This window comes from Mastigoproctus giganteus, chromosome 1 (genome assembly GCF_048544385.1).
Source record: "Mastigoproctus giganteus isolate SK-2022 chromosome 1, ASM4854438v1, whole genome shotgun sequence".
Lineage (NCBI taxonomy): Eukaryota > Metazoa > Arthropoda > Arachnida > Uropygi > Thelyphonidae > Mastigoproctus > Mastigoproctus giganteus.
Window position 1 is genome coordinate 161,937,663 of NC_143575.1, and position 26,091 is coordinate 161,963,753.

The window sequence follows — 26,091 nt, forward strand, 5'->3', positions numbered from 1 at the left end:
TCGTTACCTCTGTTGCATTGGATTGTTCTTTGAGTGACTGTATCTTTATGTTACCCTACATTGGCCTCCCGCACCAACCAGCTATTTCCGACTACAGGATCGCTGCTAGCTAGATGTATTTGGTTTTTGGACCAATATCGATACACCCGAGGCATAGTTGTAAGTGAAAACTCCAAAGATACTTATACCGGCGCGTCTAGCTCTGGGTCTCATGCCACGTCGTTCAAAGTCACTTAAATCTTTCGCCTTGCCCATCCTCAGTGAACTGCACACATATAGTTCCTATGCATCTGCCACCTGTTTTGCATAGCGTGTATATACACGTGAAGCCGTTAATGAAAGAGCGCTCCATTTCACGGAAAGGTATTTGCACCTAATAAAGTGGCCATTCAGTGTACGTTAGCATTCATATGCGAAGCATAAGCTCAGTACATTTCATTTCAATCTTTCTATCACGAATTTAGAAAGTACACAATTAATACTTGAAAAACAAATATTAATCCATAGCGAAATTATGATATACCAAGAACAATTAACAGAGTAAGAAAGTTACCTAAAAATGACTTATTTTTCTCACAAATTTCATTAATTCGCAGAGAAATGAAGTTGCGCATTTCGTTACTTGCAGTACAGTATTTCGTAACTGTAATAATCTGCTATTAATGATCTCTGACGATTAAACGTTTTCCTTTCGTCACTCTCTTTCTCCCAAAGTTTTTCCTGGCAATCCCCGGTGCAAGTTGCACCGATATTTCACATGGGCGGGATCAAGCGTTATCTGTAACCTTTATGAAATCACCGCTACAGATAGATGCTCGCTTTCCCGCTTGTTCACTGTTTTGCAATATAAGAACTAAATAACTACGAAGGCCAGGAAGACGGAAATGCAATTTAAGTGGTGTGCATTGTCCACATGCAAAGTATACTTAAAATGTGTTCCCACTCCGAACACACCATTCTGATCTAATTTCCCTGAGCGTCTACTCGCAGTAAGGAAGTGTATTGTGCGCGAGCTACACCACTACGCAAGTCTGCCTTCCATCGGCGGCGAGAACGATTTGGTGACGGAAAAGTACTTGTAAACGTACGAACTCCCGGCGTTCTTCCTTGACGGCTTTCGGGTGATGCGGACAGCGCCGCTTATCTTTTGATATAGCAAACTGCCTCTGACTTTGGCCCTCTGAACACGTGTAAAGACACACTTGATCAGCATATGAAAACGAGTTAGCACGATAATGAAGGAACAATTCGCGTGGTGTTTTCTTTTACTGTGGATGTCTGTTTTGGGAGAGACGTCATACAGTGTGTCGGAAGGCAGGTAAGTCAGTTTTTTTTTGTTCATGTGTGCGTGTGATGTGTTTGTTTGTTTGTTTGGAGAGCAGGAGAGCATAGATAAAAGGATAACCGACTTGAAGTTTGTGATTCTATGCATTTTCGTATCTTCACGGTATAAAAGTGTATAGAATCACAAACCTTTCCCACAAATCTGAATAATAGTCGCGATAACTGTATAAAAATACGACTATTTTCATTAGATATTAAATACTCTATTCCATTTTAATGGACACAAATAAGAAAGTATTTAATAATTTCTTATTTGTTCGATAAGCAAATAAGAAATTATTAGTCGATGAGGCAAAAAATCTACAACCCAAATAAAAGTCAAAAACTTCCAGTACTCCATAGTGCCAAGAATTTTGGTAAAACATAAAAGTGCAGAAAATAATTTATAAATAGCAATTTTTATGCAAGTTTGTGCTTTAAACTATATTGCCATTCGACTTAAGACACCTGTGATCTCTTGAATCATTAGAAGTCAGCGTTATATAATGCTGCCCACTTTTGTGTTAAGACTTCTGAATAAAAAATGATAAACTATTCATAAAACTTACAACACTCGAATTGCCTTCACGTTTATAATGTAATTTAATTCACGTAGTTTATAATGAAATATAAACTACGCGAATGACATATGTAAATCGTTTATATAAACGAAAGGCAACGTTTTTTTATCGTTCACTCGATTTTACTCTACTAATCTTCTTATTTTTTCCTCCGATGTTAGGTATAACTACTTTCCTAATTTTCGAAATAAAGTTATTTAGCATTTTATAACACCAACTTTTGGTTTTAGATCATCATTTGCAACTCCAAATGGTGAGATTAATTCTTTATTTATCGACGTAATGAACGTACAAATATTTGTATACATAAATGTTTATGTATACAAATTATTCACTCCTTTTATATATAAAAATATATTGCTAACAAAAGATCTTTGGACTTAGTCATAAATTCTACAATCCACAGTTTTAAATGCCGTCGCTAATGGAATACTGTATTTGCGTTCAATTATTATTATTATTATTTAATGTTGCAAATATAACAACAATAAAGGAGAAATCAGTAGAATATATTCACAGCACAATTTTCAGAAAATTGGTTGTATCGAGTTGTGCTGAGCACTTCAGTTTTTAAAGGTCAATAACCAGAGAAAACATTGTTAGCGTCTTCATTATATGCGTGTTGAAGCTGTTCAATTTTCGTTGTCATGCTGCATCACAACAAACGAAACTGCACAACATCATCTGCTGTACATGTTACATCTATCTGTCATTTCGCTTTACCTCTGAGGAATGACTGGAAAATCTCAAACACATAGACAATGTTATTGTGGAGAAGCAGAGAATAACCTTAAAAATACTGTAGAGAATTACGATCAACTGCTTAGTTGGTCGTAATGTTCACGTATCGACTAGTTCATCGAAGTGCGCCAGTTCGTACGGTCTTTATCGTGTATTATGTCTGTCGAAGTGCGTGTTTATGGACCGATTCGGAAGTTGTTCGGACTGAAAAACCCGGAAAGCTCACGGGAGAAAACTCTGCTCCTTCCTTCGATTGAAGGCCTTTAAGAATTCCACCGCTCTACAACGGGATTTGAAACCAAACCAAACTATACTCTCACGGAGTTGTGAAAATAACTGGACCATTATTTCTAGTTCTCTTGTTTTCCATTGCTGTGATACTGATAACTACATTTCTAATCTTTTATGAACTTCAGGATATTGTTGGTTCTTTTCGCGCATCTGGCACTGGAACTGGATTATGGGTAACAAGCACTTTGAGTTATGGAGAGATGAGTACTAAAATAACAATAAAGTAAGAATGCTCGTTTTCGAACTCCCAAGATATCCGCCGAAGAAACCTCGCAACTTGAATAGCAGCCAAACTAAACAATATTCCATAACTTAATAGTAATATTCATACTATGCGGTCATTGCTTTGCCTCATTCTTTCCAACAAGCAGGTTCCTATTCCCTACTTAACTCTTAGGTCATCGCTGTTTGACATTTTCTTTTGTGTAATATTTCGCAATCAAGGTTATATTTATTAGGTCATGCAACAGCTTGTTTTGACACCAACTGCTGTCGGCAAGGTTTGTATTTCTTCCCTATTTTCAGGTTTTGTTGTTTTCTTCTCCCTCCATTTATTTTAGTGACCCACATGCAGCCCACTTGTTGAGTTCGGCATGCAGTGCATGAGAATCACTTCAGAAACGAGTCAGACATTACGAAGTCTTGAAAGAATTTCTGACTGTAGTGCTGCTAAAAACTTTCAACTGGAAAATCCGCATGATATCAGCTGTAACGTACGTCATGGTGTTATCAAATAGTAGTGTTGCGTTTCATTGTTTTCTCGGAAAGATTTGTTTCTATTCAACTTTAATTTCTTTTCTTTTTTTTCCCCATCAGCCAGAGAAAGAGAGAAACGGCTCAATTCGGCTATTATTCAGGTTTTCACTTATTCCATTGGGAGAAGCTATGGCGATATCATCTGTTCTCGTTCTCAAGTAGTTCAACTGTTACAGGGCGAATCTAATTTTTAATAAGGCTGAATGACTCTGAATAAAATAGGCATTTTTTTCATGGGGATCTTCGATTAATTTTGTATAATCTGTCTCGATTTTTTGCTGCTTCAGAAATCATTTAAAAAAAATTAAATTAAAAAAAAATTAAATAATAATAATAATAAAAAGGGGCCAGCGATTAGCCCAGTGGTTACGACACCGGTGACCTGAATAGTCGGGAACCATTCGAACCACTTGGTTTGGTATACCAAGTCATGAACCCGAGTTGGAATCCCACCGCGAAAGGAAAAAAATAAAAAAATGCGGGCTAAAAATTGCTTCATCGGACCTACCTTTCCAAAGGTGGAAGTGACGGTTGAGGCAGAGAATGGTGCCAGCTGGTGTCACTCCCATAACTACCAACCACCATTGGATGCAATAGCCAAACATAAAACAGATCTGCATCCATAGTTGAATGAAAAGGAGAAGTATAAATAGTGAACATACTGCATCCAGTGTGGCGCAGAACAGTCACTCGCGTTCAGGCCTTAGGCAGAGGGATCGGCTCCAAAAGTCGGAGACAAGAGTAAGTGGCGCGGTCTCCTGTCTGACTAGCGCAACTGAAGGGCAAGACCACCCAGCCCAACCAACTGGAAGTGATTCCTGCGCTAGTGACCGCCCAGTAGGGAAGAAGCCAACGCATAAAGTGAGCATCGAAATGAATATATTCATCATGCGAGCATATTACAAAGTAACGAAGCTACATACAGACATGACAATGTACAGGACGACTCTATATACCAGACCAAGTGGTTCGAATGGTTCCCGACTATTCAGGTCATCGAACAGCAAAGAGCAGACCACAGACAGACCACCGTAAAGAAGAACCCGATAGCTTCAACGATCTTGGAAAAAATCAAGCAGGATGTGAGCGACCAACTACAAACAACAACGAATATGGACACAACGGAACCAGAACTGTAGGAGGAACAGCAAGTACAAGAATTACAACCCGGAGCAGCCGAAGTTGAAACAGACGAGTTAGCGATATGCAGAATAGAAGAGTGGAAGAAAGCTGTAGCAGAACTAAAAGGAATGGGCCCACAAAGACACAAACCATACCGACGCAGAGACCCAACAGAATCCTGTGGCAAGTCACAGACCACCTCAATAGGCGAATAATACCGAATTATCTCAACAACAACAAATACTCGACACCATCGACATAGCCATTTACTGGGCCGCTGTAGCAGCCACCAGAATAAACGGAAGAGAAACCAGAGAACATAACACAAAACGCAAAGAAAAGGAAAGAATGGCTATCTTCACTCTTATCTCTTCTATTATCTGCTGTACCCTTCTTTCACAAGTCTGGGAAGCAGAAGATAGAAGAGATAAGAGCGAAGATAGGTCAACTGACTCAGTACCAACGGGGTAACAGAAGTAAAAAATGATCAGAAAAGTGAAGGCCAACCTGAACTGAAGAAAGACAAGATCAGTGCCGGATTAAGACACGGGCTAACAGGGCCCTTGTCCGGGGCGACATTCTTTAAGGGGTGCCAAGTTTTTACAAATCATGAAAAAAATATATATACAGAAGAACCGGATAAGACGTTTTCCAAGGGACTGAAGGTTTAGAACTTCCTATGCGGGAAAACTTCTTAGAAGGGAAAATGACCTAAGGGTATGAAATATTAATTACACAAATGAAAATGAAAAGATACACATACATAAGTTAAAGATCATTTTTAAGTACTATTTCAGAATTTATAAATATTTTACTCTGCGCATGGGAAACATTTTTAAACTGAAGTTTTCTAATTGCTTAACATTCTGTTCATTAAACTGATTACCAAGTTGGAAGAATGGAGTTTCAACATACCTTAAAAGGTCAGAATTACAATAAGATAGAGTAAAACTCCAGTAAATAATTCAGAACTGTTCGCAACCATTAGAACTTAACGATTAACGTGGTCTACGTACCGATTACGGATATCGATGAAAACAATTGCAATATGTCACTTCCATTTTATCAAAATGTTTATACTAAAAAGGTTTTAGCGCTGAAAGCCTTAGACTACGGAAAATTCATTAATCGAACAAATGAAGTGTAAAGCATCATTTCAGTTCGTAGTAAACCACAGAAGTAGGTGAAATGGTATCGTTTCTGTTATATCTCATATTGCGAATGCCTTCACAACGAGTTGCCCTGATATTGCACTAGCTTGAATTAGCAACACTTGGACAATGGATTCTCGAATAAGCAATACGGGAATTTTGCTAGAAAAAGACAAGGAGGTGATTATCCCTTTGTATAAAGCAAAGGTCAGGCCACGCTTTGAGTAATGCGTACAGGTTTGGAGGCCTCATTTTAGGAAGGATGTAGAGTTGCTTGAGCAAGTACAGAGAAGGGCAATAAGATTGGTGAGGGGGACGAAGGGGCCCTCTTACCAAGAAAGGCTTAAGTTCTGCAAATTGCAGCGTCTAGACACTAGGCACCTGCGAGGTGATCTGAGTGAAGTGTATAAAGTTTTGATTGGGTTGAGCAGGCTCAATTCTGATCGAATTCTTCCTCTTGCTCAGATTATGAACCTGAGGGGGACATAAATTCAAACTGAGGAAAGACACTTGTAGAATACATGTGCGGAAATTTACCTGTAGTCAGCAGGTGGTTGATTGCTGGAACAAACTTCCATTTTTGGCTGATGATACATAAATTTGCGCTCTTGCATCACATGCTTCCACTACTGCTGCTACTTCGCCAATGGATTCTCAGCGGATACGACCACCCCACTGCCAGAATAAGTAACATTAGTTTTCTACATTGGAGAAGCGTTGCTTATTGAAGGTAGTGCAATATTAGGGCAACTCGTTGTGAAGGCATCCACAATATGAGATACATGAATATCAAAAACGATGCCATTTCACCTAATTCGGTGGTTTACTATGAACTAAAATTATGCTTGTCATTAATTTGTTCCATTACCAAATGTTTAAAATGGTTAATTTTTTTTTAATATTAAAAATAAATAATTTCTAAATTAAAAAAAAAAAAGTATCACGTGGGAAAACGTCATTATAATAATACACTGTGCGTTCTTTATCACAAACGTTTTACGTGAGAAAACTTCTTACGCGGGAAGATAATATATTACAACATATAGAATTGAAACTGGGACTTACGAAACCAAACCTAGTATAGGGGAAAACTTCTAATGCAGGAATTTCTTATCCGAGTTCTACTGTATATATCCTTAGTAAAGGGAACACCGAAAAATCTTTCTACCCGGGGCGCGAAAATATCTCGGTCCGGCACTGGACAAGATCAACATAAACAAGAGACCTATAATTATAGGTCTCTTGTTTATAGACCTAAAATTCTCTCTGATTATAATCAGAGAGAATTTTAATCAGAGAGATCTCTCTGATTAGAATCAGAGGATCGAAGAATACCTTGACATTCTCAAGCAGAAACTCCTGGCACTCAGAAAGTCACTTCGCCGTTACAGGGAGAGTACCCAGAGGAAACAGACAACAGGATATTATGAAAACCAGAGAGCCTTCTAGAGGAAAATCGGACAAGAGAAGAAGCAAAGCAACAGACAGCCCCCCCCATCCCCCATCAGAAGGTACTCGAGGAGCTCTAGGGAAACCTGTGGAGCAGCGAGATCAGCCTTAACGGCCGTACTCCCTGGATAGATCTAGAAAGGAAGAAAATCCAGAACGTACAAGAGGTGACAGAATTGGAAATTAGGGAGTAAGAGGTACAACACTCGATCAGAAAGTTCCACAACTCGCAAACTCCAGGAATACATGACATCCACAACTACTGCTACAAGAAATTCCGTTGCACACAAACAGTCAGATAGCGGAACAGTTCACCCAAATAATAAGGCACCCTGACACAATACCAAAGTCTGTAACTCAAGGAATCATCTACCTGAAGGAACGTACAAGAGGTGACACCACAAACCCGGCAAAGTACAAACAACTAAAAACTATTATTTTAGGGTCGCCTGGTAATTTCTTACACATATTCATTTGTATTGTGTCTGTAAATTGCGTGTGTTCTCTGGTCGATTTGCTCGTTTTGCTGGACAAAAAAAAAACAAAAAAAAAAAACCAGCTCCTCGGGAAAAATTCCTTGCTGTTTGCGCCTGAGACCGACTAATTCAGCCACGGAGAGAAAATCTCATAAAAGTTCCTCGCGTCATCGACGGGATTAGAAGTTGGGCCTCTCCTACCGGGTGTGGGGAGGACGGTGACGATACCACTGTGCTACCACGCAGTTACCCGGCAAAGTACAAACAAGCTTGGCAACAATGTACAATGTCCTGACCAGTTTCATAACTAAAAAGATATCAGGTCACTTAGAGAGCCAGAACATCATGGCCACCAGAACATCATGGCCATTTAGGGTCGCCTGGTAATTTATTACATATACCCATGTGTATTGTGTCTGTAAAAGAAGGGATGTGGAGCAAAGAATGTAAGGAGCAATTGATCATTGACGGTGCAGTTATGGAGCAAGCCTACAAGAAGCACGGCAACTTCAACACGGCTTACATCGACCACTAATAACCCGTATTAACAACCCATTAAAAAATAAAACAAAACCCTTATTATTAAATAAATCGGTCTGAAGGTGTCAATGAATTGCGTAACTGCAATTTAAACTTGCTGGTTAACAACAACAACTTTAATACACTACAAGTCATGTCTATTACATCATCCTAATATAGTTCATACTATGATAATAGCGAATTCGTAATTTCAGCCTTAGTCTATAACACTACTCGACAAAATTAACAGAAAACAGAATGATTTTGATGAGTATTTTATTGTGAAAAGTATTTCCGGAGGAAAATTCCGAGTATTCAATAGAAATCGATCTATCTCCTTACAGAACAACACATTATGCAAAATATTCATGCCTATGAAAACACGGGCTGCAACCACATCACTCCAGTGGCCTGCCATCTCAAATAATCTTATAAACGACAATAACTTTCCACCCCCGTTTTTTGGCTTGCTCAGTGGGACAGCCAACATATCCAGTACTCAGGATGGCAAGTTATTGTCGTTTAGATGATTATCTGAGATGGTAGGTCACTGGACGATTTGAGCCCGGGCAGTCGCAGGTGATGGCGGCACGTTGATTTAATATGACAGCACAGTATCGTCTCGGGCACTATGGATGAAGCTTCAGTAGACAGGAACCATTACAAGAAGAGCTGGCCAAGGTCGTCCGAGGGCTACATCAACCACAACAGACTGCTACCTGGCTCTAACAGAAAGACGGAACCCTACAATGTCCTGTAATCAACTGTCTCCTGAGGTTGCTATGGCCACAGGTCAAACGTTTCCAACCGGACTGTGTTAATAAGGCTCAATTCAAGTGTACTCTACCCAAGGAAGCCAGTGGTTTGTATTCTATTAACCCCAAATCACCGCAGAGCTAATCCAAATTGGTGCCATGAACAATTGATTTGGAGCCCTGACCAATTGGGTACATTCTGTTCTCTGATGAGTCCCATTTTAGCCTATAAACAGATTCTATACGTTATTTAATCTGTAAACAACGAGAAATGCGGTACATCCATCCAACGTCAGAGAAAGGGACACTTAAGGCGGAGGTGGTGTTCTCAAGTGGGGAGAAATAATGATCAATGGCCACATCCCCTTCATGTTTTTGACAGCTGTACCGTAACTGGCAGAGATTCCGAGAACAGATCCTCGAACGCTATGTGTGACTTTTTTGGCATACGGTTGGCCCAGATTTCTTTTCATGCACGACAACGCCACTGCACAGCGCTCAAAGTGATGAAGGAACATCTTGAAAGTAAAGATATCCAACCAACGACTGCCGTAGCAAGCACGATGACCAGACTTAAATCCGACCGAACATGTGTGGGACGCCCTAAGGCGTCGCAGGTCATGACGACAGCCAACTCCTAGGTCATTTGGTAAGTTAAGGTCTGCTTTGGTGAAATAATGGGATTTGTTGCCACAGAATCTTATAGAGGCCCTTATATCGAGCATGGTTCACCACTTTCAGGCCTGTTTAGCAGCTGAAAGGGATCATGCGCTGTGCTTTTTTTTTTTTTTTTTTTTTGTTAGTTGTTGGGGCATCGGCTTCTGTGGACATAATGCACCTCCCAAGGTTTTTGCATTTTACTCTGATCCAAGCCCGAGGCGAGATTCGAACCCGCGACTTTTGGTTTGCCAGGCAGGCACTTTACCCACCTTGCTAGCCCGATCGGCACGCTGTACTGATGTGACCATATTTTCGAGCATCTTGTATTGTCTTTTGTAATGTAACCTTTTTGGTAATTCTGATACAACTCCTATAAATGTCCCTTATAGCTGTCCGATGTTTCTCGTTGTCTCCTCATTTCATCGTTATTCTATGGTACACCACCATACCAAATTTTTTCTAACTTCATCACAAGCTGTACCAGTTACACCACGTTTTCTACGTGTTCTGTTAATTTTGTCGAGATTTGCCCACCATAAAGGAAGTGTGGTTTACCTGTTACGCACAGTGACAAATAAACTACACGAAGAGGATACCTTTAGTTAATTTCGATGATCACTAAAAATGTGATGACCAGTTCGCTTGTTTGTACGTTGTAAGATTAAATGCATCAGCTACTTGGGCCATTTGTATTATGTATGTAGAACTCTGTGTTCAACGGAATTTGCATGTTTTGCGGGCTGATTAACTTCGAATAATTTACGGGAAACCCTACTCTTCCCGCCTGAGATTGCCTAGCTACAACCGCCATTGAAGAAATCTTTAGAAATTCATCGGTTCCAAAACAGAACTGAAACGCAGACCTTTCCAAACGAGAAACAAGTAGCGAAACCACGATACTGTCACATAGTTCCGTCAGTTTGACAGTTACTAACGCTATGGAAGACAAAGAGAATGGCCCTCGAGCGGCTCGTTATTTTTCTCCTGATATAGTTTTTTATAGTTAGGCAGTTAAGAAAGTTGTTTAGAAACAGGAAAATCCAACTGCTGCACTGGACACATGCTCTTTACCGCTCGCTTATCGCTGTTTTTAATTCATCCTTCTTTATATGTTTTTTTTATTAAAAATGTTATAACTGTATAATTCCCAAAGCTATTTATTATGTTTGACAAAGGTTTGCAACTATTCGTGCCCATTGCGAGACCATCGCTTTGGGAAGGGTCGCTGACGTATTCTGTTCTCGGCTAGCGGAAGCGACATTCGGAAGTATTAATGAGAAACCGAATCACGCAATAGCGGTAGTTTCCTGTGTTTGATGGAAAACGAAAATGCGATTTGTTATGGAAGCTTCATATAGTAGCTTCCGACGAACAACCTGTTCATTATTTATCAAAATGCTCTCAAAGTAATTTTCTAAACTAATAACACAGAAATATTGCATTAACAAAAGCATTTACGTCCGACACATCGAAAAATTGAGCACACTTCAATAACGTGCTCCAATGAGATTGAAATTCAATTTGATTTATACAGTTAAAACGGAACCTATTTTTAGAATTCGATCAGGACTTGTAATCTGGTGGCAATATGAATAGAAAACAAACTTGTAGGCCTTTATACCGTGAAGTGTACCAGTTAATTTCAGTAGTACTGCACTAGTGAAATTATTATTCAAATTTACTTTTTTTAATAAAACCGAAACCAAGAATATTCTGACAGCGGTACAAGTATTTTGTTCCTATAGGCTATCTGGAACAGGATGGCAGCTAGTTAAATTGTTTGCATCATCCACTTTAGAACGTTTGTGGTTACAGTTCGATCCACACAAATTTTTGTGCGTGTGAATGGTTCCTAGGATGTTCTAAGAATGAGTATTATTATTTATTTTTTTTTTTAAGTAGACGTATTATCGTATATGTGTGGTGCATCTATTGTCTTCACCACATCCGCCCGTCCACATATAACGCGGTTCCTATTGAAGAATTTTCAACCAAATTTGTATTTGGGCCTTATAAAAAGATTTGTCCAGTGATCCTAACGTTCATTAAAATCGGTCCAATAGAACCCCGGCAATTATTATTTCTTTATCCGTCCGCCCGCTTGTAAAACTGGACTTCCCAGTGGATGGATTTTAATGAAATTTTATATTTGTCGAGCCTTCCCAAATTCATCCAGTTGGACTGATAGATCCATAAGGAAGGAATGAATGAGCAATGTGTTGGATACACAGAAACGAAATGTTCTCGGTTCGCACAAGTCGTTGCCTTTTGCTCGTTTTTATATATATATATATATATATATATATATATATATATCATGAACTGTTTGTTTAATACGCCTGAAATGTATCGCATTGCGTACATTAACTTATTTCATCCTATCTTCAAAAAATTTAAATAACCTTCATTACTGGCCGTTTTTGAAAAAAAAAATGGAAAATAGGCTCCGTTAGGTCTACTTAGAATTTCTTATTTATTTAATAAATTGATCCGAAATCTAGCTGAGTGTGGATCGTTGTCACACTCAGCTAGATTTCGGATATCCAGTAATATTAAAATATCAATTCATTAACAAAATCTTCGATCGAAAGCTCAGTAACCAGGGTAGAGTATGATAGAAAATTGGTCGCTGGAGTGGAATTAGAGGGACAACGGAGGGTCTTTGAAATAGATGTAATTGTGTAAAAATACAATGAAGGTATTATGGCAAGAATGGTAGTTCCAAAATGACTTACAAAAAAAGTAAAAACCGAAGAAATGTTCAATTACTGGAACAATGAAAATAAAATGTTACAGGAATACCCATGGGTATTTTGCTTGATACGTTTGGAAACTTTCTTCTGGGAATACTCTGGTTTGTTTTTCACCTCGTAACCGTCCATAGAATACACGCAATTTATGAATACACTAAAGTGATGCCCCATAGCCTTATTTGCCTCTACCCAATTTTAAAGCCCAAACCAATAACAATTACAGTATACTCTAAATCACAGTTACTATGACTGTTTGGAATAAATGCGCTGAGGCAATTACAGCCTTGAATTGTTTGTACTCTCTGGTCGATATAATCATTTTGTGAGATAAAAACCAGCGCGTTAACGGGAGAAAGGGAGCCTATGTAACCCTCGCCCGAGAGTCACATACTCAACGATTCTGTGAAAGAAGCTCTTAAAAGTTCTCCTAGTTAAGATGAAATTAAAATCAGGCAGTTACCTAAGTCGTAGCTAGGAATCAGTTGCTCCAACAACGATTAAACTGTTATTTTCAGCTGCGTATTAGCTATTAAAATGAGCCATGAATAAGCATAAGCTTCCCCAAAAATAGAGGACTGCACAGATGGCAAATTCCCTTCATACTCAACAGCTTACGGTATTGAGAGGTATGATATCCATACGCTGTAAATTAACCGAAGTTATTACAGTGGCATCGTTTCAGTACGTCTCATAATGTGAATGCCTTTACAAAGAGTTGCCTATCCGGTTATACTTCGGATAAGTAATGCTTCCAAAGTAGAGAATACTATTATTTCTTGTTCTCAGTGGATACCACAACCACACAGACGGCCTTTTCAGGGAATACAGGTAGAGATGTAGTGCTCTTTAACCTACCCATAAAAGTTGGAGAAAAGCTTAAGAATTAGCCAAAAGAAGGAAACCAAAGTTTACCCCGAAAGAAACCAAAGCAGTCAATCCATTTTACTAACACTCACTCATTAACACCTCCAATAAGTAACCATTCCCAGCTAGAGAAAACTATTGTTACTTATTCTCAGTGCATACCATCAAAAAATGTCCGGTTCAAAGATATTTGGTGGGTGGTACCCAGTGAAGGTCCAAGTTGTCAGTTGTTGTGAAAATAAACCCAGTTGTGAAAATATTTCAAAATATGAGAGATGCCGAATGGTGTTTAGTAATTTAAAACTTAATAGATATTCAGGGCTACAGCCTCAGACTGCGGGAAAATTTATAGACATGTAAGTTATGCAAATGCATCATGTCTATATGCAGTAAATTAACCGAGTATTATATTAAGTTTTAAACTAGTAAACACCATTCGGCATATCTCATGTTGTGGAATTATTTTAATAACTGGGTTGCCATTTGTTATACCACCGGTTACCTGCCCGCCCAGAGTTGAACAGCCAAACAGCAGTCTGTGTGGTGGTATCCGCTGAGAATAAATAACAATAGTCTTCTATTGGGAAAGAGTTACTTATTTGAAATATAAATGAATAGGAGGCTTCTAGCTGTTAGGTTCTTTTGGGGGCTTTTTGGCACCATGCCGGTGGTTGACATGGTAATTGGGATAGTCATTATTTGTTCATATTCCACATTTCTTTTATTTCCTGTCTTAGGTTTGAGTACTTCCTGATCTTTTGTAAGTTTTCTGGGAGTTGCTGGTGTTGGGCACCGCTATATCGTCCAGGTAGGTTCATTTCCTTCTTGTTGATGAGAGTTATGTCTGGTCTGTTAGGCGGGATCGTCTTGTCGTTATTATGGCACAGTCCCACTATAGTTTGTGAGTAGAGGTCTCTACTACGACCTGTGGTTCGTACTAGAGACCCCTACTCCCAAACTATACTGAGATCGCTCACTTATTAATCAGAGACCCCTCACATATTATTATGATATAACACAAAAAAAAAAAAAAAAAAAAAAAAAAAAAACAACCTTTCTCCTTTATGGGATTTATTCCGACTAGTGTCAGATACTGGTACCAAGCGCATGGGGTGGTTGGTTGTGTCCGGTTACTGTTATTATTATAATTGTTACTGTTGGTCGTGAAACTCTCTTATTATTCTACAGGAGTTCAGGATTGCAGCTGTCTGAAGTTCCATGTAATTGTTATTATTATTATTATTATTATTATTATTTCTCCTTGATGGGGGTTCCACCCCGTGTCGGGTACTGGTACCAAGCGTCTGCTCGGATAGCACATTGGTATCGTCGTCGTCGTCCTCACACCGGGTGGGAAAGGCCAAGGTTCGAATCTCGTCAATGATGCGAGGAACTTTAATTGGCTTTTTTCACTCCACGGCTGAGTTAGTCGGTCTCAGGCGCAGATAGCGAGGTTCTCTCTCCCAGCAACTCGGGTTTTTTCATCCAGCAAAATAGGCAAATCGACCATAGAACATACGAAATTTACGGAAATAATACACAATGCACGGCAGATGAATTTAATTATTCGGGTGGCCTAAAAAAATAGTTTGGTACTGGTACCAAGTGCACAGGGTGGTTGTTATGTCTGATGTTACTGTTGGTCGAGGAACTTTCTGACTGTCCTACAGGTGTTCAGAATTGCAACTTTCTGGAGTTCTTTTTATGTATTCACTGGGAGACCGATTGCTGCTAGCCTATTTTGTTAGGTCTTTGGCACCATACCACTGATTGCCACAATGATCGGGATGATCATTGTGGCTGATCAACTGCTCCATATGTTGTTCCAGAACTCCTCGATCGTCCTCTACTTGGATGGTCCATTTCCATCTTTCCTAGCTTTACCGAGACTCCTGTAGAAGGCGCTTTGGTCCTCATCGAGGATTCGTCTGTTTATTTTCCTGTGGGCGCTCTCTTTGTATCGGCGTAGTCTCTTGCTGAGTGCTAGGAGGTTCTGCTTCACTGTGTCTACGAATTCTCCTATTCTCTGATTTTTGGTCTCGTGTTTTCTCTGGACGTTGTCTCTCTTGAGGATGCACTTCACTTTTCCGATCAGTTTGTTACTCCTATTACCTCGTTGGTACTGGGTCAATTAGTCTATTTTGACTCTTAATTCGTCTATCTTCTGCTGAGGTCTTGTTTCCCAAGCTGGTGCTTTTTTGGGTTTTTTTTTTTTTTTTTTTTTTCGTTTCTTCTGCTGCTGGTCTCTCGTTTCTCTTCCATTAATTCTAGTGGCTGCTATGACAGCACAGTATACGGCTGTGTGGATGGCCTCCAGTGATGCACCGTTGTTGTCGAGGTAATGTGGTATTATTTCCCGATTGAGGCGGTCCGTAACTCTCCAAAGAGTTTCTGCTTCGGTATCACGTGAATCTTTGTGGGGTATATTCCTCGAAATCTTTTAGGGCCTTCTTCCACTAATCATTATTATTATTATTATTATTATTATTATTATTATTATTGCTCTTATATTATTTCTCCCTGATTGGGAAATTCCACTCCGTGACGCAGTGGTTTTCAACCGGGGTGCCGCGGCACACTAGGTTGCCGCAACAAGATTCTTGGGGTACCGTGTAATTGGGTTTAAGTTACTTAAAGTTATTATTATTATTATTTATTTTTTTTTTAATTTATACATTTATTTCATTATAAAAAGGTGGACAACGGTATCCATTGTACCGTATTTTTTGAATTTTGTGGTGATCTACAATTGATCTTTATTTAGTACCTCTATATAAAAAGGTCGAAAACCATTGTGTTAGGTATTTATTTTGGCTTAGGGGTGCCGTGAAAAAATTACTGGGCACTAAGGGCGCCGTGAACCGAGAAAGTTTGTTTGGGAACCTCTGCCGTGACGGGTACTGCTACCAAGTACACAGGGTGGTTGTAATGTCTGGTGTTACTGTTGGTCGAGGAAATCTCTGACTATCCTACAGGCGTTCAGGATTGCGACTTTCTGGAGTTCCTTGTAGGTGTTCTCTGGGAGACCTATTGCTGCTAGGCTGCTATGTAGTGTTTGGTACCATACCGGTGGTTGACACGATGATCGGGATGATTGATACTTCTTGCATATACCACATCTCCTTGATCTCATGTCTCATGTTCGTGTACTTCCTATTTTTCTCCTCATGGGTTTTCTGGACATTGCTAGTGTTGGGCACCACTATGTCAATCAGGTAGATAGCCTTTTACATCTTGTACACAAGGGTTATGTCCGATATGCTGTGCGGGATGGTCTTATCCGTTATTATGGCGCGGTCCCAGTACAGCTTGTTGGTTCGGGTCTCTAGTACTGCCTGGAGTTCGTACTTGTAGTATGGTACACTTTCTTTGGTCAACTGGTATTTCTCGCTAACGTCTGATGTATTATCCTGGCTACCTGGTCGTCTCTATGAGTGTACTCAGTCTGGGTGATCACCTTGCACCCCGCGGTGATGTATTGGATCGTTTCTGAGGCCAGGTGGCATCGTCGACATGTATCATCGGACATTCCGGGCTCCTTCGCGATGTATTTTCTATAGTTTCTGGTGTTGATTACCTGGTCTTGGAAGGCCAGCATGAATCCTTCAGTCTCGGGGAAGAGCGTACCGCTTGTGAGCCATGCATTGGAAGCAATGTTATCGATGTGATCTTGATGGAGGTCATTGTAGTGTCTGCCATGGAGTGTCTTCTTTGCCCATATTTCTAACTTCGTTTCTTGTACCGTCTGGGCGGGAGATGGTTCTTCGCTTATGTTGAGTGAGGTATACCACTTCTATCTTCCTTATGGACTGGTGGTGTAGTGCTGTGTTGTTCTCGAAGTAATCCTTCAGGTTAACTATCGCTGTTTTCTGTTGCTCTATCAGGCCCCTTCCTCCCTCTTTCCGAGGTATTGTTAGTCTCTCCACTGCTGACTTCGGGTGGTGTTGGCAACTCTTGGTCATCATTGTCCTTGTCTTTCGCATGATATCTTCTATCTCGGTGTTAGTCCGAGCTAGAAGAATTATTATTATTACAAAGTGTATTAGTGGCAGATGATGCAAGAAAACAAGCTTATAGAGCATGAGCCCTCCTCCCCAAAAAGGCTACACTTCCCATTTCATGTGTCTGTCTCCTCTTACAGTTTATCCTATATCCTGAGACAGTGCTATCAATTCGATATCAAATTGCTATTCTTATATAACGTTTACTGTAAATGACAACATAAGTAGCAATATCTCGCTAAGAATTCAGCTAAAAAAATGTTGACGAGAAGAGGTGACTGGAGAAAGGTGCTGCGGCGTGAGTGCGATGCGGAGAAACTAGTTTATGACTTAGCCAGCCTGTTAATTTTTCTGATTCCAGTATCCCACTTTTGTTTAAGATTGTTCACTTACATTCTCCTGTAGATGCACTACATTAAAAGAAACCATAACGCGTAGTACTGGAAAAGTTATCTTATTTAATTTTTTATGTTCTTTATTTATTTTATTATTTATTTATTTTTGTGGATCGCGTAGTCTGAAATCTATCATGAAATGCTAAGTAACCAAGGCTTTGTTTCAAATCTGAATTGGTTTTAGCAGAGCGAAACACGGTTCGGCTCCTTAACGAACGCCTAAGTGTTTGCTTAGACGTTAAGATCGATGAAAAATTTCTCCACTTCTCCCCTTCCTATCCTATTCCTATAGTCAGACAGCGGCAAAGAACCAATTACGTGACTCGAATTATTGTTGTTGTTGTTTCTCAGATGAAGCCAGGAAACAATTAGGTGATTGGAGACGAGGAGCGCTATTTAGCTTTTCAATACTACCTTTCGCTTCGACAATGACTAAGGCTATACAAAAGGATAAATAATTCTTTGTCGTGCATGCGTAATACGCAATGTGACAAGACATTCAATTTTGTCCGAGTGAGGCAACCAAAAAAAGTTAACAAGCTTGCGGTCTTATGAGTTGTTTCACGAAAGAGTTACAAAATAAAATCACCATGAGATCAGGGCAACACTAAGCAAAAATCAAAGCGAAAAAAAAAAAACTACACCAAAATGTTAAAATCGAGATGGAACCACTTATATGTTTATTCTGAAATTAAGTAAGGATGATAAAAGGGATTAAAATTAAGGAAATTTAATAGTATTAGTATCAGCCATATGGTGCAAAGAAGCACGAAATTTTTGCTGAATCAGCCGAAAAAATAAATAAAAGAACTAATATAAAAATAAACTACATATTTGACTCTTTGTAAAATAATAAGAGAAGTTTACCTCAATACAGTACGTAGAACACTTCCGTATGATACTCTCCAGAAATTGTTACTGTAATGTAAGTTTTTCGATTTTTTCGTTTTAATTTCTGGAGAGTATCATACGGAAGTGGTCTACGTACTATATTGAGGTAAACTTCTCTTATTATTTTACAAATATTGATATCAACGTCGAACGTATTGAGCATCACAGCTCTGGTTCATACTATCTAATATTTGACTCTAGACACGTTGTTTACCCTCTCCTCCTCATCCAGCTGAGCTTCCGTCTCCAAACGGTCAGCATCAACCACCCATGAAAGCAACTTATTCCAGCAATTAACAATTCGCTGGCTAACAGGAAGCTTCCTGCAATTCACTCTAAACCTCTCGTTCACAATTTGAATTTATGATTCTCAGTTCTGGAATTACTGATAACAGTGAAAATCACACACTCATTCAATTTACTTTCTACCCTCACAACCTGATACACCTCAATTAGGTCTTCTCAAAGGTCGCTGGTTGTCAAGCTCTGTAACCCACATATTCGAAATTTTTCCTCATATGGACGCCCTTTGGCAAATACCACTAAGCCAGGGGTCGGCAACCTGCGGCTCTTTAACTTTTAGCTCACATGAAGCACAATTTAAAATGGAGTTAAGAGGACTTAAAAATCAAGGACACATGGAGTTCAAGACAAAAATGCATTAAAACTGAAATTGAAGATTTGGAGAGGTAAAATGCTGCCCTTGTATTCTACACAAATGGACGGCGATAGATGAGTTGAAAAAACAAGGCCAAATTGTGTTCGATGCGTGTAGTAGCTTACTGGACACGTATATAAATTTGAAAATATTTGCGTTTGGACTTCTCTCAGTTTTTTGTTCAACGTATTTCTGCGGGCAAATACTTTCGAACATGAACTGTATTAAAAATAAATCAAGAAACCGTCTGAACAATGCGAGTCTCTCAGCATGTTTAAAGATGAAAATTACGGCATACTCGCCTGATGTTGAGAGACTCGCTCAAGAAGTTCAGCAGCAAAAGTCACATTAATTCGTACCTAAATGGATGCTTACGTTTTTTCAGTATTAATAAATAATATTTAAAAATATATATATATATATATTTTTTAATAAAACACCTTCTCACTCTACTATTCCATTTCTTAAAAAACTCCTTCCCACCCCCAGCTTGAGCTGAGGTGCGGCTGTTCGGATTCTCTTTTTTTAAAAATTAGATCAAAAATGGCTCTTTACTCAAAAAAGGTTGCCGACCCCTGCCTTCCTCGCCACCTGTCTGCACTACTCAGAGAGCTTCATGTCCAACTGAATCGTAACTCCGAAATCCCTTTCTTTCTCCACTGTTTTTAATTCAACCGCGCCAAGTTTATGTTATTTTTATACCCCGTAGTTTTGAGGGGGGGAAGAGAGTACTGAACCATTGAGGTTAATTATGAGAGCATCTTTGGACTCAGGGGATATTCCTTTGATTTGGAGAAGTGCCAATGTATCGCCAATACATAAAATAGGTTCTAAGATTGAAGGTGGTAACTACAGACCAGTTAGTCTGACTTCAGTGATAGGAAAAATCTTAGCGACAGTGATTAAGAATGCAATCCAAGCACATTTGGATAGATATGGCATTCTGAAGGACATGCGACATGGCTTTGTTAAGGATAAATCATGCTTAACTAATTTAGTGGGCTATTTTGACACAGTTACTCATGAGCTGGATTTAGGGAATAATTTCGACATAGTTTATTTGGATTTTATCAAAGCATTTGACTCGGTCCCTCGTGAGAGGTTACTCTAAGCTTGAACAGATTTGGATCACTTGTAAAATTCTAAGATGGATTGCTGGGTGGCTGCAGGGCTATGGATATTTTTCAGATTGGTGTAATGTCGGGACTGGGATACCTCAAGGATATGTTCTTGGAGCACTGTTGTTTCTCATTTTCATAAATGACATCGACGAAGGGATAGAAGGCATGATGTCAAAATTTGCAGATGACGTAAAGATTGGCACGGTTGTTAATGATCAGTGCCAAGGAGCGCTCCTTCAGGATGATTGAAAAGACTTCAAAGGTAGTCAGAGACGTGACAGCTATATTTTAATGCTGCTAAATGCAAGATCTTACACTTGGGGAATAGCTACCCCACAGATAAATAATACACTTGGTGGGGTTGAATTGAAAACAGTGTAGGAGGAAACGGACCTGGGAGTTACAATAAGGGCAGATATAAAGTTTTTTGAACAGCGTAAACAGGCAGCCAGGAAAGCCCATGGTGTCCTATCAATGATTTATCGAATGCTATCCAATAGAGATAGGGAGGTCATAATCCCACTGTATAAGGCAACTGTAAGATCACATTTGGAATACTGTGTTCTGGTATGGAGACCTCATCTGAAAAAACATCGAGCTTTCTTGAAAAGGTCCAAAGACGGGCAACTCGAATGGTGAGATCGGCAGAACAACCGTATGAGGAAAGACTCCAAATATGTGGGCTACAGAGCTCGGCAACCGAGCACCACAGAGGTGACCTGATTGAGGTTTATAAGACTCTGAGAGGGATTAGTAAAATCAATGAAGGCTTGTGGGTTCTTATCTTTTTTTTTTTTTTTTTGCCAGCCAGTACAGCAAAAGACCGTGGCTTCCTTGCATTATATGGCGAATTCTATTAGTATTACTGTAAGTCATCCTGCTCAAGCGCTGCTTGGCGCTGGTCATTACCTGTTCTCCCAATCTTGATATTAACTGCAAATTTTGACATCACGCCTTCCATCACTTCGTCGACGATGCCACTTAAGGAAATCAAACACAGCAATGGTTTCAATACCGATCCTTAAATATAATTGTTAAATTACTATTCTCTGCCTTCTGCCCTACAATCATCCCGAGATCCATCTGAGGATTTTCCCTGTGATTCCAACGTTGCAGCTTATACAATATGCTGAACACATTGCATATGAAATACAAATAAACAAGGCAGAAATTATTTTCCACATCAAGCTCATGAGTGACTGTCAAAATAGCTAACTAGGTTGGTTAAAATGGTTTTCACCTTTAAATTTTTTTCCCTTTAAAAAACTAATACAACTGATTCAAATATACGGCGAGTATAGTTAACAGCGAATAAAAGGAAAAGGGCCAGCACCTATAATGATATGAACAAAAAGGAGAAAGAAGAAGGAAATGGAAAAAAGGTGCCTCCGAAAGACGGGTTCATGTAAAGTTTGTGGAACAGATAATCAGGCAAAGTTTAGGTTACACTGATTATATTACTTTTCAATTTATTAAAATCTAAGCTGCGAAATTTGTTGTAAAATTTTTTGATTATTATTTGGATGATGCTATGATGAAATTATCTCGTTGTTTGAAGCCAAAGTATGACGCAAGTACTTACGAGATCGGTCCAGTGGAAAAATCCAAGATGGTTTTTGATAAAGGAGCAATAAAGTCCCGCTTGTGACATTCCGTAACACTTACGCCAAAATTACGCTTAATGAAATTATTGTTTGTAACTTTCTCAATCGAATATTTGACTACTGTCTTTGACAATCTTCGATCCAGTCCTGTGGAATTACATGCGAATCATTTAAAAAGTGCAAAATGTAGATGAATTGCGGATCGATTCCAAGCAGCAATTAAAATAGCCACAGCAGACGCTGAATTCAGCGTAGGCGGAGATGGTATAATCTACTTCACATTTGGCCTGCTGCCAACGAATTACTTCGAATTGTATTAAAATGCCAGTTCCCAGTCAATTCCAAACGTTTTGATAATTTTCCCTAATTTTAAGGCAACTTCCAAGAAGTTATGGAATGTTTAAAACTGCTCAGGACTTGGTGGAGCGTGAGTATAAAATTTTCACTTGGCTTTTTTAGTGTTCAAGACGTATTAAATATTATAGTGAACAATTCCTCCATTATTGTGCCTTATTAAACCTGTGAACGGCCCAAAAAAAGCAGAGCAACATTCTGAGATATTTCTTTTGTATATTAAAAAGCATACTATAAGATAAATCTTGCAACAATCGAGCAAAATTTTTATTAAAAATACTCGTTATCAGTGGAAAAACTACCAGTAGCACCAAGAACATCGCCGAAGAGTCGGAGGGCGGGCAACGGTTGATTTGGTAAGGCTGTCGTTAAAGATAACGTGCGCGGCAATTAATGTTTCGCCTGTGACTTATATGCTAGTAAAATAAAACATAACTAAAAACTTATAGGATAAAGTGGTGATTGTCCAGCGGCACTCGAGCAACCCCCCCCCCCGAACTCCACGTTTATATATGCTATGTCGTCATACAAAACTCACGCTATCTCTGTAAACGCCAGAGATAGTGTTAATTGTCTGACGGCACCAGGAGTTCCCCATCTTCGCCAGAGATAGTGTGAGTTTTGGTGTTAGTCTGCGTATAAGGATATTCATGTGTTGTTTTGGCGGAGCCCAGGGTTCCCCCCCCCATTAGCTGCTGTTGTACATCTTGTGAAGAAGCTTGCGCCAAAGCCGGCCATTTGTACTTTGTATGTAGTGTGTTGAATGTGTAATGATATAGTGGACATAGTGTTATTGTTATGCGGTTCCCGTGGTTTCCCACAAATACGCGTTAAGTACTCTGTTAACATAGCAAAGCCAGTCAGTGTGGGTTATGTGTCAGTAGTGTGTTGTTTGACTGGATTCTTTGTTACTGGGAGGCGCGATCACCAGGAAGGAGCCTCCCAGCATCCGTCCACTGGCACGAGGAGCCGGACCAGGGAGTAAAAAAGATCTGGCGGCCCGTCCACACTCCTGTAGGAGCGAGAGTGGGAGAGGGCCAAGGAAAGAGCAGAGAAGAGACAGGAAAGTGGAAGACAGGCAAGATGACAGAACGTAGGCGTCCTCCCAGGCGAAAAGGAGCAGGAAGAATGCTAGGTGCAGTTGTCGGAGTCCTGGAGAAGGACTGTGGGTAGGAAGAAGAGAACAGGTAAAGTTCAAATTAAAGAGTCCAGGATCCTCACAATGGAGAATCACGGAGCGGTGTCCGCAGGGCTGGCCTCAATTTTCAATTTCATGACTGGAAGTTTCCGGTGCTGGATATCAGATGCTGTGTGGAGGAGGTTATCCAGGAGAAGTGTTCGGGAGTTGCAGGTGATGCCAGCGACGACGAAAGACCACGTTTTCATAAGTGGTTAGTGCACGGAAAGCATCGTTAGATTCCAGTAACTTGGTTTCTGGCCGAAGTGATGTAGTATAGTGTATAGTGCGTTTAGGGTCTAACGGCACCAGGGGTTTCCCCCATCTCCGCGTAATATACATTGTGGTGTGATACAGAACACTGTAGAGGCCAGAGGTTTAAAAGTGTGTGTATATTGTGGTGTGTAATGTTTTGTACCGTTGTTCATCTGGTCTTTTAGCCGTTGGGTTTTAAATGAGACCCACCGTTGCCCACACTATACCTCGTAGAGGCAGACCAGGTACACCAGTATTTTAGAAATTTACTATTTACTCTGGCAGGTCCTGCCACCTAATTTCCCGAGATTTCAGTGGCTAGGACCTAAAAAAAAAAAAAGTGGAGGAGGGGGAGAAACCCTAGAAATTCGGTCAGGCCGAAAGAAATATAAATTATGCGGGTTAAAGTTCATTTTTTTAAATTTTTTTTATTTATTTTTAGTGTGGGGCTTGTGTAGTTTTGGCAAGGGAAAAACGCTAGTCGCAAGATAGCTAGAGAGGGAAGGGAGACTGAAGACTGGGGGGTGAAAGACAGAAATATGGGGTCAATAGTTAAGATATCCCCAAAAGTCGGCAGGGCAGGCCCATGCCTCACCAGGTGAAGATAGGGGATGGCAGGGGGGGAGGGTACAGAGTAACCATCCCCTGCCAAGGGAAGGGAAAGAAAGTGAACCGAGTGAGGGTACCCGATTCAGATCGCCTAATGATGTTTCGGCAGCAAACTGCATAATATCTTTGTCAGGTCTTCGTATGCCATTCCTGGGACATGTTGTCCCGTCCGTGTGAGTGGTCAAGTCCAGATAATGACTCTAGTTTAAGCCAGCGGTCAGATCCAGGTTAGGTTAATGATTAGTTTTTTAGATGTGGAGGTCTAGGAGTAGTTGGATTCTTAGGTCTAAGTATACGTTGCATCAATGCATCACGTGGTTCCAGTCTTTAGGTTCTCCGCAGGTACAGAGGGCATCCTCGACTAGGCCGAACTCTAGAAGGCGTCTCTTGAAGGACCCGTGGCCAGTTAATACGAAGGAAGCATAGACGTTTGGGAAGAACCAAGTGGAACGTTGTTTGTTGATGTAGGTTACCTCGGGGAGAAAAAGTTTAGTAGTTGCACCAGTTGTGGAGTTATTCCAGCGGGTTTGCCATAGGTTTATCAATTCTAGCCACACACGTTTATGTTCCTGTTTGATGTCGGTATCGGTACGGGTTTGAACAGCGAGGAATTCAGCTTCCTTAAGTGTAATGATATTTTATGTTGTGTTGTGTTGTAGACTGGCACCTGACTCTTAGCAGGTGAGAAGCAGCAACGCCTGGTCACCGCGTTCCACCCCCCATTCCCGCCACGTAGAGGCGGCCAGGATCTACTATCGTCCTGCTGTATCTACCTAGGACAAATCCCAAGCAGATGCAATAGAGGAAGAATAGAAAAGGTATTTAGATTGAAGTATGGAAACTGGTAAGGGGTTGGAATAAAATAGTAAAGCGAGGAGTCAACAGATGGATCCATCGAAAATAGAAGAGAAAGCAAGTAAACACAAAGAGAGAGTGGGGAGAGCGGAAAGGCATCATTAACAAAACATCAATCTTCGATTTAGATGATGAAGCCTTAGCCTTCAAAGTAGAAGTTGAGTAGTTTTATATAGAGAGTCCTAGTTCCAGCAGAACCTCTTCCCAGAAACAACATAATTTTGGTATGTTTGTTTGTTGTTTGTTATTTGGTTTTTAGGATCATTAGCAACTAAGGCCATATTGCTCCGGGATATGCGGTGGTCATTCCGTGACCTTTCCGCATCCTCCGTATTTGGTGGTGACGGGCTCGAACCCCGGTTCGAGAAGCGTGTGCTACACACTGCTGTTCCTTCCCACCTGGCTATCGAGGCGCCATAATTTTGGTAATCAAATCTTCAATCTTCCAGGAGATGAAGCCACACCATCAGACTTCGAATGAGCAAAGTCAAAAGTCTTCAAAAGAAAATCCATAAGTTAAACAAGGAAAGTACACTTGAATTTTTAATCAGAAGTGGTAGGTAGGTTTACAATATAATGGGTGTCCTTAAATAAGTATTACTTTCTCCAGAGACGGTATTTGTCAAGCACTTATGAGAGACTTGTAAGCGGAATCAATGCCAATGCCAAGATTTGAGAAGATTCTCCAGACCACTGGCAAAGATAAAAACTAGAAACGTCATCAGAATTT

At 40.0% G+C, this 26,091-nt stretch overlaps 1 protein-coding gene across 1 annotated transcript in view; it reads left to right on the plus strand.

Moving 5' to 3' along the window:
- The first annotated feature begins 905 nt into the window (after positions 1 to 905).
- Positions 906 to 26,091, plus strand: part of LOC150091226 (glycine receptor subunit alpha-2-like) — a 105,718-nt gene continuing 80,532 nt past the window's right edge. Inside the window, exon 1 of the mRNA XM_090382898.1 lies at positions 906 to 1,318. Coding sequence (XP_090239024.1) covers positions 1,236 to 1,318 — 83 coding nt within the window. The 5' untranslated portion in view covers positions 906 to 1,235. The remainder of the gene's footprint in view (positions 1,319 to 26,091) is intronic.